We start from the raw sequence: 12,328 nt of genomic DNA, 5'->3' as shown, positions 1-12,328 counted from the left end.
CTTCTCCTCCTTTTTGCAAATCTGCTGAGCTCCTTGAGTTCTTCATAAGCAATTTTATCTGACAGTTCCAATGCCTTCTCTCGTTTGGTTTGTCGACCAAACACGAGCTTGTATTGGGTCCCTATGATTATCTCTGCCCTCCTATTAACATCCTCTAGTTCGAATTTTCGATTGTAAAATCTAAGGTGGCTGGAATCCATGTCAACAAAAAGTAAAATTAAAACTAAAATATATAAGTATGACTAAATAAGAAAAGATCCAAAACTAAGCTCACACAATCGACAGATAAGACACATACATGTAATCCAATTATGTCTAGATAAATCGACAAAAATGAAACCTTAGGAATCGGTGGATAAGACATGTGAATATATGTCGATTTTAATGTGAATAACTCAAAAGACTAGTGAACGTAACCGGCGGATAAGCCACATGTATATGAACCGATTAACACATCTCAAAATCCAAAAAATATTGTATGACAGAATCGGTAGATGTTAAAGCAACCTATAAGCCGATTCTTATAATCATATATAGATTTGAAGAACGTCAACATAATCGATGTTTACAGACGTATCTTATGTACCGATTCTACTTTATGATCGTCATGGACACGAAGAACAATAAGGAATCGGTAGATACGACGAATCTACATTCACCCATTCTAGGTAGTTTTCAGATTTTTTGATTTGCAAAAATAAAATTTTAGATGTGTAAATCAATGAACTATGATATTGATAGATAGACTGATGGAAATGGAAATTTGTTCCCAAAGTTGGAAAAAAGTTTAGATTATGTTTTTTTTTGTTATTTAAGGTTTTAAAAAAAATCAAAGAAAATTGATGAAAATAGAAGAAATTTTCTATTTATATGTGTGATGTGATTTGAGTTAGGGCTTATAGGGGTAGTTTGGTATTTTTTCTCTAACTAGACACTCATATCCTAGACTTTAAATGTGAACAATATTTGATAGGCCCAAAATGAAGTGGGTAGACCCAAAATTAACTTATTAAATAAGAGGGAGGATCCATTCACATGTTAATTCTTAGAGCAAGTCTTATAGTGGAAGAGTTCCATCTTCCATCTTCCACGCCACCTCAGCATTTGGAATTGTGGATGGAAGTGCAAGTGTAGTGGTGGAATAGTGAAAACGCTATTCTTAATAGCACGAGAAAAACGCTAATTAAGAATAGCAAAAAAAAATGTTATTAAGAATCGCACTCAGTGCTATTAAGAATAACGTTTTTTCTCAACCGTTAGATTTCAACAACTCATTTTAAATCTTCGGATAAAAAAAACGTTACTCTTAATAGCGTTTCTTGTCTTCTACTGCGCTATTCTGATTAGCGTTTCCATGGATTCCACGGACCCTTCCATCAATTCATGGAACCCTGCTTGGATTTTCTGTGGAAGATCCCAACTTGGAAGCCACTAGACTTGACATTCCATGGTTTCTCCACAATTGGAATAGGTTGGATTCCACCATAAGACTTGCTCTTACACTAGCCCACACTTTAAAAGCCATTTTTCGGATATGTTCTTCTTACGGAACTCTATATGCCTATCAAAAATCAGCGCATTCCAAAACATCAATCCTTATTATCTACTAATCATCATTTGAACGGCTAATTTTCGAAGTAATAGATGATGATATTAGACATTTGAGTATGTTCTCATTTTTTGTAGGTATATAAGGATTTGCAAGAGCAACATGTCCCTAAAAAATTAGCTTCAAATCTTTTACCATGTGGGCGGATCCCCCTCATTAAATAGTAACCTATATTTTCAAAACCTTTCGATAAACAATAATTATACGGTCCCTGTTTTTCTTATTTTGTTTTTGGTGATAAATGAACAGTTCCGATTCACCCACTAGAGACCTTTGCTTGTCTTTAGTCAAAAGGAAGAAAACCCTAATCCCCAACTTTTTGTTTTTCGCCCCACTAAATCGTATGACTTCCTCCAAGAAACCCCTCGACTTCCCCCTTCTCCACCCGTTAGATTTCTTTCCATGAGAAAAGTACACCTCTTTTTAGGTTTTCTAGGGTTTATTAGGTTTTCCTCTGTCCTTGTTTGTCTTTCCAGTTTCCTTCCTCTGTTTTCTCTCCTCTCTCTCTCTCTGTTTCTTCGCCATGGAGATGGAAATGTTCTGCTCTTCTGCTGTTGCTATGGAAACCATGGTTGCTTCAGTCATGCAATCTCTTGTTATAGAATCTGCTTTGCTCGCTGAGAAAACTCTAGTTTGCTTTCTCTTAGAGATTTACAAAAGAAAAAATCCTGCTCAAGGACCTCAAGATGGTAGTGAAACAGAAGATGACGATGATGATGATGAAGCTAATGCTCAAGACGATGACGATGATGATGAAGAGTTTGCTGCTGGCGAAGAAGGTGAAGATGATGATGATGAAGATGATCCTGAAGTTAATGGTGGTGGTGGTGGTGCTGCTGCCGGAAGCGATGACGACGATGATGACGACGACGATGAGGATGGCGAAGAGGGTGATGATGAGGATGAGGACGAAGAAGACGATGAGGAAGATGAGGACGATGATGAAACTCCACAACCACCTTCTAAGAAGAGAAAGTGATGTTAATTTTTAGTTTTTTTATTTATTTTTTTGAGTGGTGGAAGTGAAGTGAAGTAATGTTTAGTAGTATTTGGGTCAATGGGGTTTGGGGATCTAGGGTTTAATGGTTGTTCCATCACTCTAGAAACGAATTTGCCCATCCATGATTATGAATGTGAATCAACTGTTATATTATTATTATGTTTCTTTTCGTCTTATGCTTGTGAATTAGGGTTTGTGTTTAAATCAATGTGGGTATGTCTAATTATTAGTTGAATTTGATGGATCTATTAATTTTGGAGGTGTATTGGAACAGTGAGTTCATATTTGAAGCCATTAACCACAGTAATCAAAGATATCTGTTATCAAGCCCTAATTTAACTTTCTTCACCGAAATATGCTCAGATTCTACAGTGAATCTTTCCTTAATATTTTAGAAATCTTGGTTGAATCTAGTTGACCAGGCAAAAGATGCCAGATTTGTTCTCTAATTTGTTTAATTAATGCATGTGAATCTCGAGATGAAGAATGACCTCAAAAGACGCAATGCAACTCAAGTCACTTCATTGTTTAGCTCCTACATTGAGCATCTGTTGTGAAATGTAAGATCTGTTTGTAATTTGTCTCTGAGGCCCCCTACTATGAAATTTTCAGCTGAAAACCAATTCCAGGATGCTTGGGACTAACAATTTGGGAAAATTCCGACAACTTGCAGCAGACCCGCTGAATGTCTGATTTCTGGGAGCTAATAGCAGGAAAACGAGAATCTTTTGTTACGGTGAACATGAGCATTTATATCTGATTGTTGCTTGAATATAGATTGGTCATAAGGTTCTTGATGCAGTTCAATGTCTATCTTATATTTCACTCTTTTTTTTTCTTTCTTTTTTGACTGGAAAGAGCGAGATAGACAAAAAGGGGTCACTGGAAGTGACAGACAAAGTTTTCCATCAAAGAAAAATCAAACAGCAAAAAAGCAAGCAGGCAAACTATCAGGGACAGTTAATTACTGCATCCCAGTTACAGATTAAAGTTGATAAAGGAAAGCCATCAAATAAGGGTGGATGTAATGCCCAGTTGAATTGTACACTACACATGATTGTGCAAGTCTGCAACAATAAGTTGGTTGACCATGTAACACTTCTGAAATTACCATGCAATACATTGGGTTTGTTTAGATACCTTATCTGGTTGCCTGGGTCAGTAGACTCAGTACCCAAAACCTTGGTCTTCGCCTCTATTAACTGCCTTCCTGCCATGCAATTTCCATTCATTCAAAATGGAGTAAAATATTAAGAAGTCCAAGTTTTAGCAAAATGTAGTAAAAGGGACAAGAGACATCCAGTAAATGAAACTTTTTCATATATATGTTAAGTTATAAGTTACAGAAAAATTTACAGTTCAGTTAATACACAAACCACCCCAACTAGTGTTTGCAAATGTTAAGAAAGGAAATGCTTATCTCAATTTTTAACAGATAAGAGACTGAAAAAAAAAGCGGAACAAAAGACAAAAGAGAAAAAATATATGAAGGTCTTGTTTTCATATATAGATAACATACCGACTATTGAACAGAAATCTGCGGATTGCCCTCTGCAATCATCCTGGATGATGAATCAGATTTTGTGGTCTCTCTAACTTGGTTGGACTCATCTTTTGTTTCGCAGGTCACACTACTCTGATTATGGGTCCGATCTCTATCCACAACCGATGCATCTTTTCTGTTACTGCCATGACTGTGTCGGTTGTGTGGAGCACTAGCTCCTCCTTTATCTTCTCTCTGATATGAACTGACGGCATCACCACAGCTCTTCCTTCGGCCAAATTTTGGTGACTTGGCACGAGTTGGTTGCACCTAATCTCGAAAGAAGATAAATTACAGGATCATTTATCATCATTTAACTAAGGAATGTCGTAAATCATCTTACGGGATAGAATTTTAAGCAAAATACTAAAACCATAATATTGCCAACAAAAGAAAAGTTATGGGTACTTCTATACATAACAAAAAAACGAAGTGAAAGAAAAATTACTCTCTACAATACGAAAATACAAGCAGAGTTGAATTGTGGTCATTTTTTGTGTCCATCTCAATAGGTGTTTCTGCTTTTGTTTAGTTATGTAATTATTGGTTAACTTTAGCATTAAAAAGCATGCAACTAAATAAACTGTTCAAACGGCTCATTCAAAGATATCTTGATGCCTCACAATTATCGTTCAGAGAATGGTATGACATGCTTTCCAGAATCAGCTGTTTCTCAAGTCAATATCAAGTGCAGGTCACGTGGGTGTATATACGCTTTACTATATCGAAGGTCTTATATCAGATCGCCTAGTACCATTTATGAATATAGGGTGTAAGTTTTAAGTTTCTTATCTCACAAAGACTAAAGTGCAGTTCACGTGTTGAAAACTACTAATACATGAAATGAATATAGGACTTAGTTTTAAGTTTCTTATCTCATAAAGATTTAAGTGCAGTTCACGTGTTAAAAACTACTAATAAATGAAATGAATATAGGATCTTAGTTTTAAGTATCTTATCTCACAAAGACTAAAGTGCAGTTCACGTGTTGAAAACTACTAATACATGAAATGAATATAGGACTTAGTTTTAAGTTTCTTATCTCATAAAGATTTAAGTGCAGTTCACGTGTTAAAAACTACTAATAAATGAAATGAATATAGGATCTTAGTTTTAAGTTTCTTATCTCACAAAGACTAAAGTGCAGTTCACGTGTTGAAAACTACTAATACATGAAATGAATATAGGACTTAGTTTTAAGTTTCTTATCTCATAAAGATTTAAGTGCAGTTCACGTGTTAAAAACTACTAATAAATGAAATGAATATAGGATCTTAGTTTTAAGTTTCTTATCTCACAAAGACTAAAGTGCAGTTCACGTGTTGAAAACTACTAATAAATGAAATGAATATAGGACTTAGTTTTAAGTTTCTTATCTCACAAAGACTAAAGTGCAGTTCACGTGTTAAAAACTACTAATAAATGAAATGAATATAGGATCTTAGTTTTAAGTATCTTATCTCACAAAGACTAAAGTGCAGTTCACGTGTTGAAAACTACTAATACATGAAGAATGCATTTTGGTTTCAAGCATGACTAGTCGCCGACTCACAGGCACATGCAAAACCACTGTTATTAAAAACCAAAACGAATTCTTATTTTAATGATACAAAATGTGTACAACTACTTTCCGTAGTAATCCAGCTCCATGCCATGTGGTAAGTGGGCTCATCAGATCTCGTGTACCATTTATGAATATAGGATCTTAGTTTTAAATTTCTCCCATAAAGATTAGAGTGCAGTTCACGTGTTAAAGACTAGTAATACATGAAGAATGCATTTTGGTCTCAAGCACGGCTAGTCGCCGACTCGCAGGCACATGCAAAACCACTGACTATTAAAAACCAAAATTACTTTTTATTTTGATGGTATGAAATGAGTATATCTACTTTCCGTGGTAATCCAGCTACATGCCAAGACGTAAGTGGGTTCACTTTAGGGAACACGTAAACAATTTGATAGGTTCGAGGATTGTTTACTTCTTGATTTTGTATTATATATTGGCAAAGCACATTTATATAGGTGACATAATTAACTGCAGGTGGCTATATTGGTTGCTAAAGCTGTAGTTAATTAACAATTGATGGAATGAAAACAACTGAAAGCATATCGAACGAATTAAATGCTGGTGAGCAGATCCTACATAATAATGTATTGGCTCCATATAATTGGCAATATCTATGAAAACGACTAGTAAATGATACTTGCTGAGCTGTCATATTTATCGTATGACAATAAGGCCTACTAGCACCTTGACTAGGAGAACCACCATGGAAATGTATTTCATGCAACGTTATAGTACCCGACTCATGACTAGTTTAACTATTATCCCACAAGCTACATCATGTAAATAACAAATCTCTGCGGATTTCTATAGATTCTATACTAACCATATAAGAACTATATCCTACTAATAAATATGCTAAATCTAAATTTATATGAAGTCACAAATTATAGAAGGTATCATAAATCCAAATGAGTAAATATAAGTTCCATCACTGCCTTTTTTTTGGAATACTAAATTCAAAAGTCTAACCCCTGTGTAGAGCATGTAGACTCTGAATGCCTAAATAGTAAATACTAAATTCACTTTCTTGAGTTACATATCTATTTGAAAACATTGTAAATTTCTAATGTCAAGTTTCTTTTTCAATCCTCAACACAATAGTAGATTCCAGAATCACGAAACAATTGCAAACTAATATTTGCAAAAAAAAATGGAAGATATTCATAGGCATACAGAAGACTTTAGAATGGGTAAGTCGCTCAAAAAATGCAGCTAGTTTCATTACCAGATAACTTCTAAATTCTATGGGTGAACACATTTGTTGACTACCTAATAAAACGCAATGGAATTAAATACCTTCACATAAGCTTCTATAAATTCAGACAAAAGGAGAAGTGGATGAAATAAGAGCTACCTTTTTAAGTTCAACCTTTGGGGGTGGCCCTTCATGGTAGAAGCTCGGCATTGGTTTCGCTTTATACACCAAGCTCTTCCTAAGCTGCCTGAGAGCTGCATCTTGCTCCTCCTGAAATTTTATATGAAAAAATGCTCAAAGTCTATAACAGAATGAGACAAATTCTACCTACTTTCGTTTTCCAAAATCAGTACTCGTAATTCTGTAGGAAAAATTCTTTCGTTTGAATTCAAGAATCACACCTTCGCCCTAGCTTCGGCTTCAAGTTTCTCTGCCTCCAATGCTTGGTGCTTCTCTTCTAATTTTGAATAAAACTAAAACAGAACAAAATCAGATAAAAAACAAATACATAAACACACTTGAAAGAAATCCTCACTGTACCCGAAAAGCAAATTTCTGATAGAAAAATGGCGCTTCGTTGTATATACCTCCTTTCGTTTCTCAGCACGTTCACTGCATCTAAATGTGGGAGCTGACCCAACAGTTGTCTTGCCTTTCGATGTTCTTACTGATGTTGCAACTCTATGCATGGTTAAGGATAATTGTTATTTAAAACTTCATATATTTCACAGAATATCAAATATATGAAAGTAAGAGAATTGGGCCTTATATAGGCTAATGTACTCAAAAAGGATACGAAGATGTATCAGACAAAGAATCTTCTCCATCGCTATACTTTTTCTTATCATGCCTTTTTGGCTGCAATATGTTCAACAAGTAATAAATGGTAACGGAAGAGTACCCATATTGTAGTTAAAACACTAAACAAGTAAGAAATTATCTCGCTCGGGTTCCTAATTTAAAAGAAAGCACCAGATCTTGAACACTTTTACTTGTCATGTAACAAAATATATAGAAGATTAATGAAGGACCCGGAATATAGAATCTTTAAAACCTCATACCGTATACTGAGGCTTCATTGTCGTGCTGGGGACACTGCCAGTAGCAGCCGTTTCAGCCCCAACAGAACGGCGTACAGTTGAAGCACGCTTTTCGGTAGCCAATTCAAATGGTTGGGGAATAGTATAGTGTGAACGCACCTTTCCAGCGGAACGCGAGTTAAATTTTGTGTTACTGCCAGGTTTCTCAGAGCCATTATTCAGCGTTTCCTCTTCATGCTCCTCGTGACCAGACTCATTGATCTCATTAGAGTAATCTTCTGTGCATTCCTTCACTTCGTACTCCTTTGCTTCATTTTTGTCATTCAAGTACTTATGATCTCCTTTGATCTGCTGATTTGAATCTTTAAGATCACGGTCATGGACATCATTATTTTGACGTACTCGAACGGAGTTTGGCTCTTCGTTGACAGAGATATCCTTAACTTCCCTTCCCATTGAAACTGCAGAAAAAGCACAATATCTTTGATTAACCTCACTACAGTACACATTATACATGTACAATTTCTGGAGCTGTACATGTTTATGATCAACTGAGAGGTTGTAAGCTGGCTAATAGGGCTTTACGAGATATCGTACATTCAACAGTATCACATTTTTTAGCAGTCCACCATAATTGCATGCTTGATTCTTACAATGTTTAATTCAAATTTAGTAAATCAAATTAGATTATCATGCAAATCTTCAATCATTTGATACAGACAGAACCCTAAACCAAACAATGCATGACGAAAATATAGAAATATTCAACCAAACAAATCCTTAAGAAACCTTCACTTCCATTAAAAGCACACACAAGAAGAAAAAAAATACAGTAAATGAATGAAAATTAATGAAGAACAAACAGCACACTTAAAAATGAATACCTAATATCAAATTTCAGTCATCTAGGAAGGAAACAGTAGAAATGCATTAAAGAAAATAGCTAAAATTCCTAAAAAATCAAACAAAAATGTAAAATATTACTCTAATTAGATGACATTCTAATCAAATTAAACGCATTACCAATAATGAGAAATAAATAAACCAGAGCAGAAGATATGTTGAAGTTTCCTTAGAATTTTCTCCACTTCTTGTTCGATCTAATTGAAGGAGATGTTGAACTTTATCTTAGCAGCTAAAATTGACGGTAAAAAAAAAACAGCAACTAACAAACTGATTGTTAAGATTATTACTGGTTTGCCGTATTTTCCGCCCAAATGCAAGTAGTTGGGGTTTAAAGGGGAAGAAGTAAAAATGAAAAATGTCTAAATACCCACCATTAAAGATCCAAAGTTTTTGAGATGTTGAAAAACTCGGTTTGGGGAAGTGCAAAAACCCTGTCTGTGGTGCAAAAACGGTTTGCTCATTACACAGTGTTTCCAATAAAAAGAGTTCTGAAATGAATCAAGTTCAGACTTCAGAGGCAGTGCGATTTGAAGCGAGCCAACACTCGTAGTTGACTCACCAACCAACTAGGTCCGATTTAATCTTTGTGTAACTTGGTTTTATTGCACCGCAAAATTCAGCATAATTAGTAGTAATGTCGATGCATTGCAAAACAGTCTATTGATATCGCATTGCCATTTTTGATGATCACACTAAAGGAACATACTTATCCATTGAGGATCCATCATTGTTCAGTTTTACCCTGCCAAGGAGCATAGGATGCCACTGCACCTCACCCCAAAGGATACGCGGAGCCTTCGTGCTTATATTATAGTACATGTATACCTGCTTCCCACGTTGTTTCACTACCGCAAGAGTTTCGATACTCTCGAACATACCTTCAGGTTGTTGTTTCAAAACAAGGGCTTAAAAAACACGAGTCAGAAATATATTTTCGGTATTAGAGATTTAGGTTTCTCGAGTCTCAGGGTTGCTTTAGCAAGTATGGCAGTTTGAAAAATTATTACACAACTTGTGCTTTAGTTCAATCAATGATACTTGTTTAAGTGTTGCAAAATATGTATATAGCAAAGTGTGTTATTCTGGGGGACAAAAAGGTCGTATACTCATAATTAACAAGAACTTGTAGATCATATCCAGATTGCGATTACACTGAGACAAGGGTTCATGTGTGTTCCTTGGTTTTAAGAGGAACCTCACAATTATTTATGGAACCACCGAATTGTGTTTAAGTGAGATCTTCCTTTTTCAATCTAAAAATTTAACTTTGTCGAAAAGGGATAGATATGCATACGCTCCTCAAATTGATGAGGTAGATGAGTTTAATACGGAAGGAAGAAATGTAATGTGCAAGGCAAAACTTCTGTGGGTTGAATGCAATCATTCACCACCATGTTGCCGCATGTGGAGCTTCAAAAGAAGTATCTAATACCATCAGATTCAAAACCGTATTCCAAAGGGATGATCTAGGAAAGTGTACTGTGATCGGGAGTTTTTTTTTTGAATGAGCAACAAAGAGATGAAGAATTTTCCGAGATTTTAGATGCATAACATTTTTAATGCTAGGTCATCATCACTGGAGTCTAAAAAAACATGCCATGGTTGGATTTTGGAGACATTGAATCCGTTAACAATAATAGTAGATAATAGAATGCACCCAAAACGATACGCGTATGACAACCTGTCATCCACTACTAATAACAGTAATACTAATAACAACTAATAATAACAGACAAAACACATGCTGCCCTAATTAGTATTCTCATGGAGGTAACAAACCACTGAAAGAAAGTGGTGAAGACCATTATCTTTTCTTGCACCCGAAAATACCTCTACAGACTCGAATCCCTTGAAACAAGGACAATCAAAAACACATTAAATAAAGATAAAGAAAATGGAAATTAAGAAGAATTCTTCCACGGTTAATACAGATTCATAGTAGTACTTTTTTCTTCTGGGACTTTTACTCCTAGTGGACCAGAAATTACCCCCCAACTATTGAAAACTTTACAGAAACACTACCCAGAAAATTACACCATCTCATCCTTATTTCTTGGCTTTTCTAGCAGGGGTGGCTTTCTTAGCTGGTGACTTTGCCTTGGTCGCCGCCTTCTTGGCAACTGGCGCTGGTTTTGGTGCAGCAGCTTTTCTTCCGGGAGAGGTCCTTGTTGAAGTTCTTGAAGCTTTGGCTGGTCTGCCCTTTGGCTTTGCGGCTAAAGCTTTTGGCTTCGCAGCGGCTGGCTTCGGCTTGGCTGCTGGTGCGGCTTTTGGCTTGGCTGCTAGCTTCGCCTTCGCTGGAGCAGCTTTTGGCTTAGCGGCGGCGGCTGGCTTGGCTTTTGCGGCAGGCTTAGCTTTCGCGGCTGGCTTGGCTTTGGCGGCTGGCTTGACTTTCGCAGCAGGCTTGGCTTTGGCGGCAGGCTTGGCTTTTGCAGCAGGCTTGGCTTTTGCAGCAGGCTTGGCTTTCGCGGCAGGTTTGGCTTTCGCGGCAGGCTTGGCTTTAGCGGCAGGCTTGGCTTTAGCGGCAACAGGCTTCTTCTTCTTAGCAGGAGCAGCAGCAGTGGTTTTCTTGGGTGCAGGCTTAGCACTAGGAAGCTTATATGAACCTTTAACCTTGACAAGTTTCTCATCAGCGACTAATTTCTTGAGTTGATTGAGAAGCAACTTCTTGAAATTTGATGGAAGATGTTGACTGTGTTTTTCTTCAATGAACTTTGTAATAGCATGTTGACTTGATCCATTCCTTTCTTTCAATGAAGTGATTGCTTCTTTCACCATCTAAAACAAACCACACAAAAAAACAGATCAGATCAGATTCAGATCAAAACCCTAATTTTAACGGAAGATAAATATCCGGAAAAGAAACAAAATAATACTAAAAATGGAAGAAAGACTAATTTTATACCTCAAAATAAGTTGGATGAGCAGCAACCCTAGGTTTTCTTGGAGCAGCAGGTTTCTTAGCTTTTGCAGCTTTTGGTTTTGGTGCTGGAACAGATTGTTCTTCAGTAGTAACTTCAGTAGGTTGTGGTGGTGGTGCTGCTGGATCTGCAACCACTTCAGGAACAGCGACGTTGGTTTCTTCAATTGAAGCCATTGTTAAGAAAAAAATTTCTGAAGGAGGAGGAGAAGAAAATTAGGTTTTCTAGAGAAATGCAGATGAGATGAGAAACTTGGATGAAATCTGATGGATTCGTGGGGGTGGGTTTTGATTTAAGAATCGAAGGAGAAATGAAGAGGGAATTGAGGGTTGTAAAGGGTGAGATGTGATTGGATAGCGAGAGGTTCATACGGATCGTGGAGTTTTTGCAATTTTAAAATAAGACCTTACGATATTTAGTTATCAACGGTTGTAACGGGTTATCTTGGAAGGGTTTGGATGTGGTAGGAAATGAAATTAGAGGATTGTGGACAAGTTTATGTGTGCTTTTACTCTTGATTAATCTGAGCTTAACTTGAGTTATACTTGAT

The 12,328-nt window shown here is 36.4% G+C and overlaps 3 protein-coding genes across 8 annotated transcripts; 1 reads left to right on the top strand and 2 right to left on the bottom strand.

Annotated features, from left to right (window-relative positions):
• Positions 1-2,132: 2,132 nt before the first annotated feature.
• LOC113294502 (phosphopantothenoylcysteine decarboxylase subunit VHS3-like) lies at positions 2,133-2,588 on the top strand. The gene is made up of 2 exons (XM_026542898.1): positions 2,133-2,368; positions 2,456-2,588. Exons 1-2 carry the CDS (start codon positions 2,133-2,135, stop codon positions 2,586-2,588), a joined length of 369 nt encoding a protein of 122 aa, XP_026398683.1.
• Positions 2,589-3,498: 910 nt separating this feature from the next.
• Positions 3,499-9,341, bottom strand: LOC113296926 (protein WAVE-DAMPENED 2-like). Of its 6 annotated transcripts, none has more exons than XM_026545291.1 (8): positions 8,978-9,150; positions 7,976-8,415; positions 7,711-7,772; positions 7,502-7,595; positions 7,316-7,387; positions 7,074-7,184; positions 4,129-4,422; positions 3,499-3,819 (listed from the first exon to the last, which is right to left on the bottom strand). In XM_026545291.1, exons 2-7 carry the CDS (start codon positions 8,408-8,410, stop codon positions 4,132-4,134), a joined length of 1,065 nt encoding a protein of 354 aa, XP_026401076.1. In that variant the 5' UTR covers positions 8,411-8,415; positions 8,978-9,150; the 3' UTR covers positions 3,499-3,819; positions 4,129-4,131. The 6 variants fall into 6 exon arrangements, with proteins under 6 accessions (XP_026401076.1, XP_026401077.1, XP_026401078.1 ...); XM_026545292.1 differs by having other exon boundaries at positions 3,499-3,815; XM_026545293.1 differs by lacking the exons at positions 3,499-3,819; positions 8,978-9,150 and adding an exon at positions 9,232-9,341 and having other exon boundaries at positions 3,908-4,422.
• A 1,172-nt stretch (positions 9,342-10,513) lies between these two features.
• Positions 10,514-12,064, bottom strand: LOC113296925 (histone H1-like). The gene is made up of 2 exons (XM_026545289.1): positions 11,763-12,064; positions 10,514-11,635 (listed from the first exon to the last, which is right to left on the bottom strand). Exons 1-2 carry the CDS (start codon positions 11,952-11,954, stop codon positions 10,907-10,909), a joined length of 921 nt encoding a protein of 306 aa, XP_026401074.1. The 5' UTR covers positions 11,955-12,064; the 3' UTR covers positions 10,514-10,906.
• Positions 12,065-12,328: the final 264 nt, after the last annotated feature.

The sequence above is a fragment of the Papaver somniferum genome, chromosome 7 (assembly GCF_003573695.1).
Source record: "Papaver somniferum cultivar HN1 chromosome 7, ASM357369v1, whole genome shotgun sequence".
Classification (NCBI taxonomy): Eukaryota; Viridiplantae; Streptophyta; class Magnoliopsida; order Ranunculales; family Papaveraceae; genus Papaver; species Papaver somniferum.
This window is presented reverse-complemented; position numbering and strand designations above follow the sequence as displayed.

What these genes read in the sequence shown, in the direction of transcription:
- LOC113294502 (XM_026542898.1), top strand. Translation starts at nt 2,133, where the DNA reads ATGGAGATGGAAATGTTCTGCTCTTCTGCTGTTGCTATGGAAACCATG. An exon ending in GATGACGATGATGATGAAGA is followed by an intron (nt 2,369 to 2,455) that starts GTTTGCTGCTGG and finishes TGCTGCCGGAAG; the next exon opens with CGATGACGACGATGATGACG.
- LOC113296925 (XM_026545289.1), bottom strand. Translation starts at nt 11,954, where the DNA reads ATGGCTTCAATTGAAGAAACCAACGTCGCTGTTCCTGAAGTGGTTGCA. An exon ending in CTCATCCAACTTATTTTGAG is followed by an intron (nt 11,636 to 11,762) that starts GTATAAAATTAG and finishes GGTTTGTTTTAG; the next exon opens with ATGGTGAAAGAAGCAATCAC.
- LOC113296926 (XM_026545293.1), bottom strand. Translation starts at nt 8,410, where the DNA reads ATGGGAAGGGAAGTTAAGGATATCTCTGTCAACGAAGAGCCAAACTCC. An exon ending in TCTTTGTCTGATACATCTTC is followed by an intron (nt 7,596 to 7,710) that starts GTATCCTTTTTG and finishes AACCATGCATAG; the next exon opens with AGTTGCAACATCAGTAAGAA. An exon ending in GTGCTGAGAAACGAAAGGAG is followed by an intron (nt 7,388 to 7,501) that starts GTATATACAACG and finishes GTTCTGTTTTAG; the next exon opens with TTTTATTCAAAATTAGAAGA.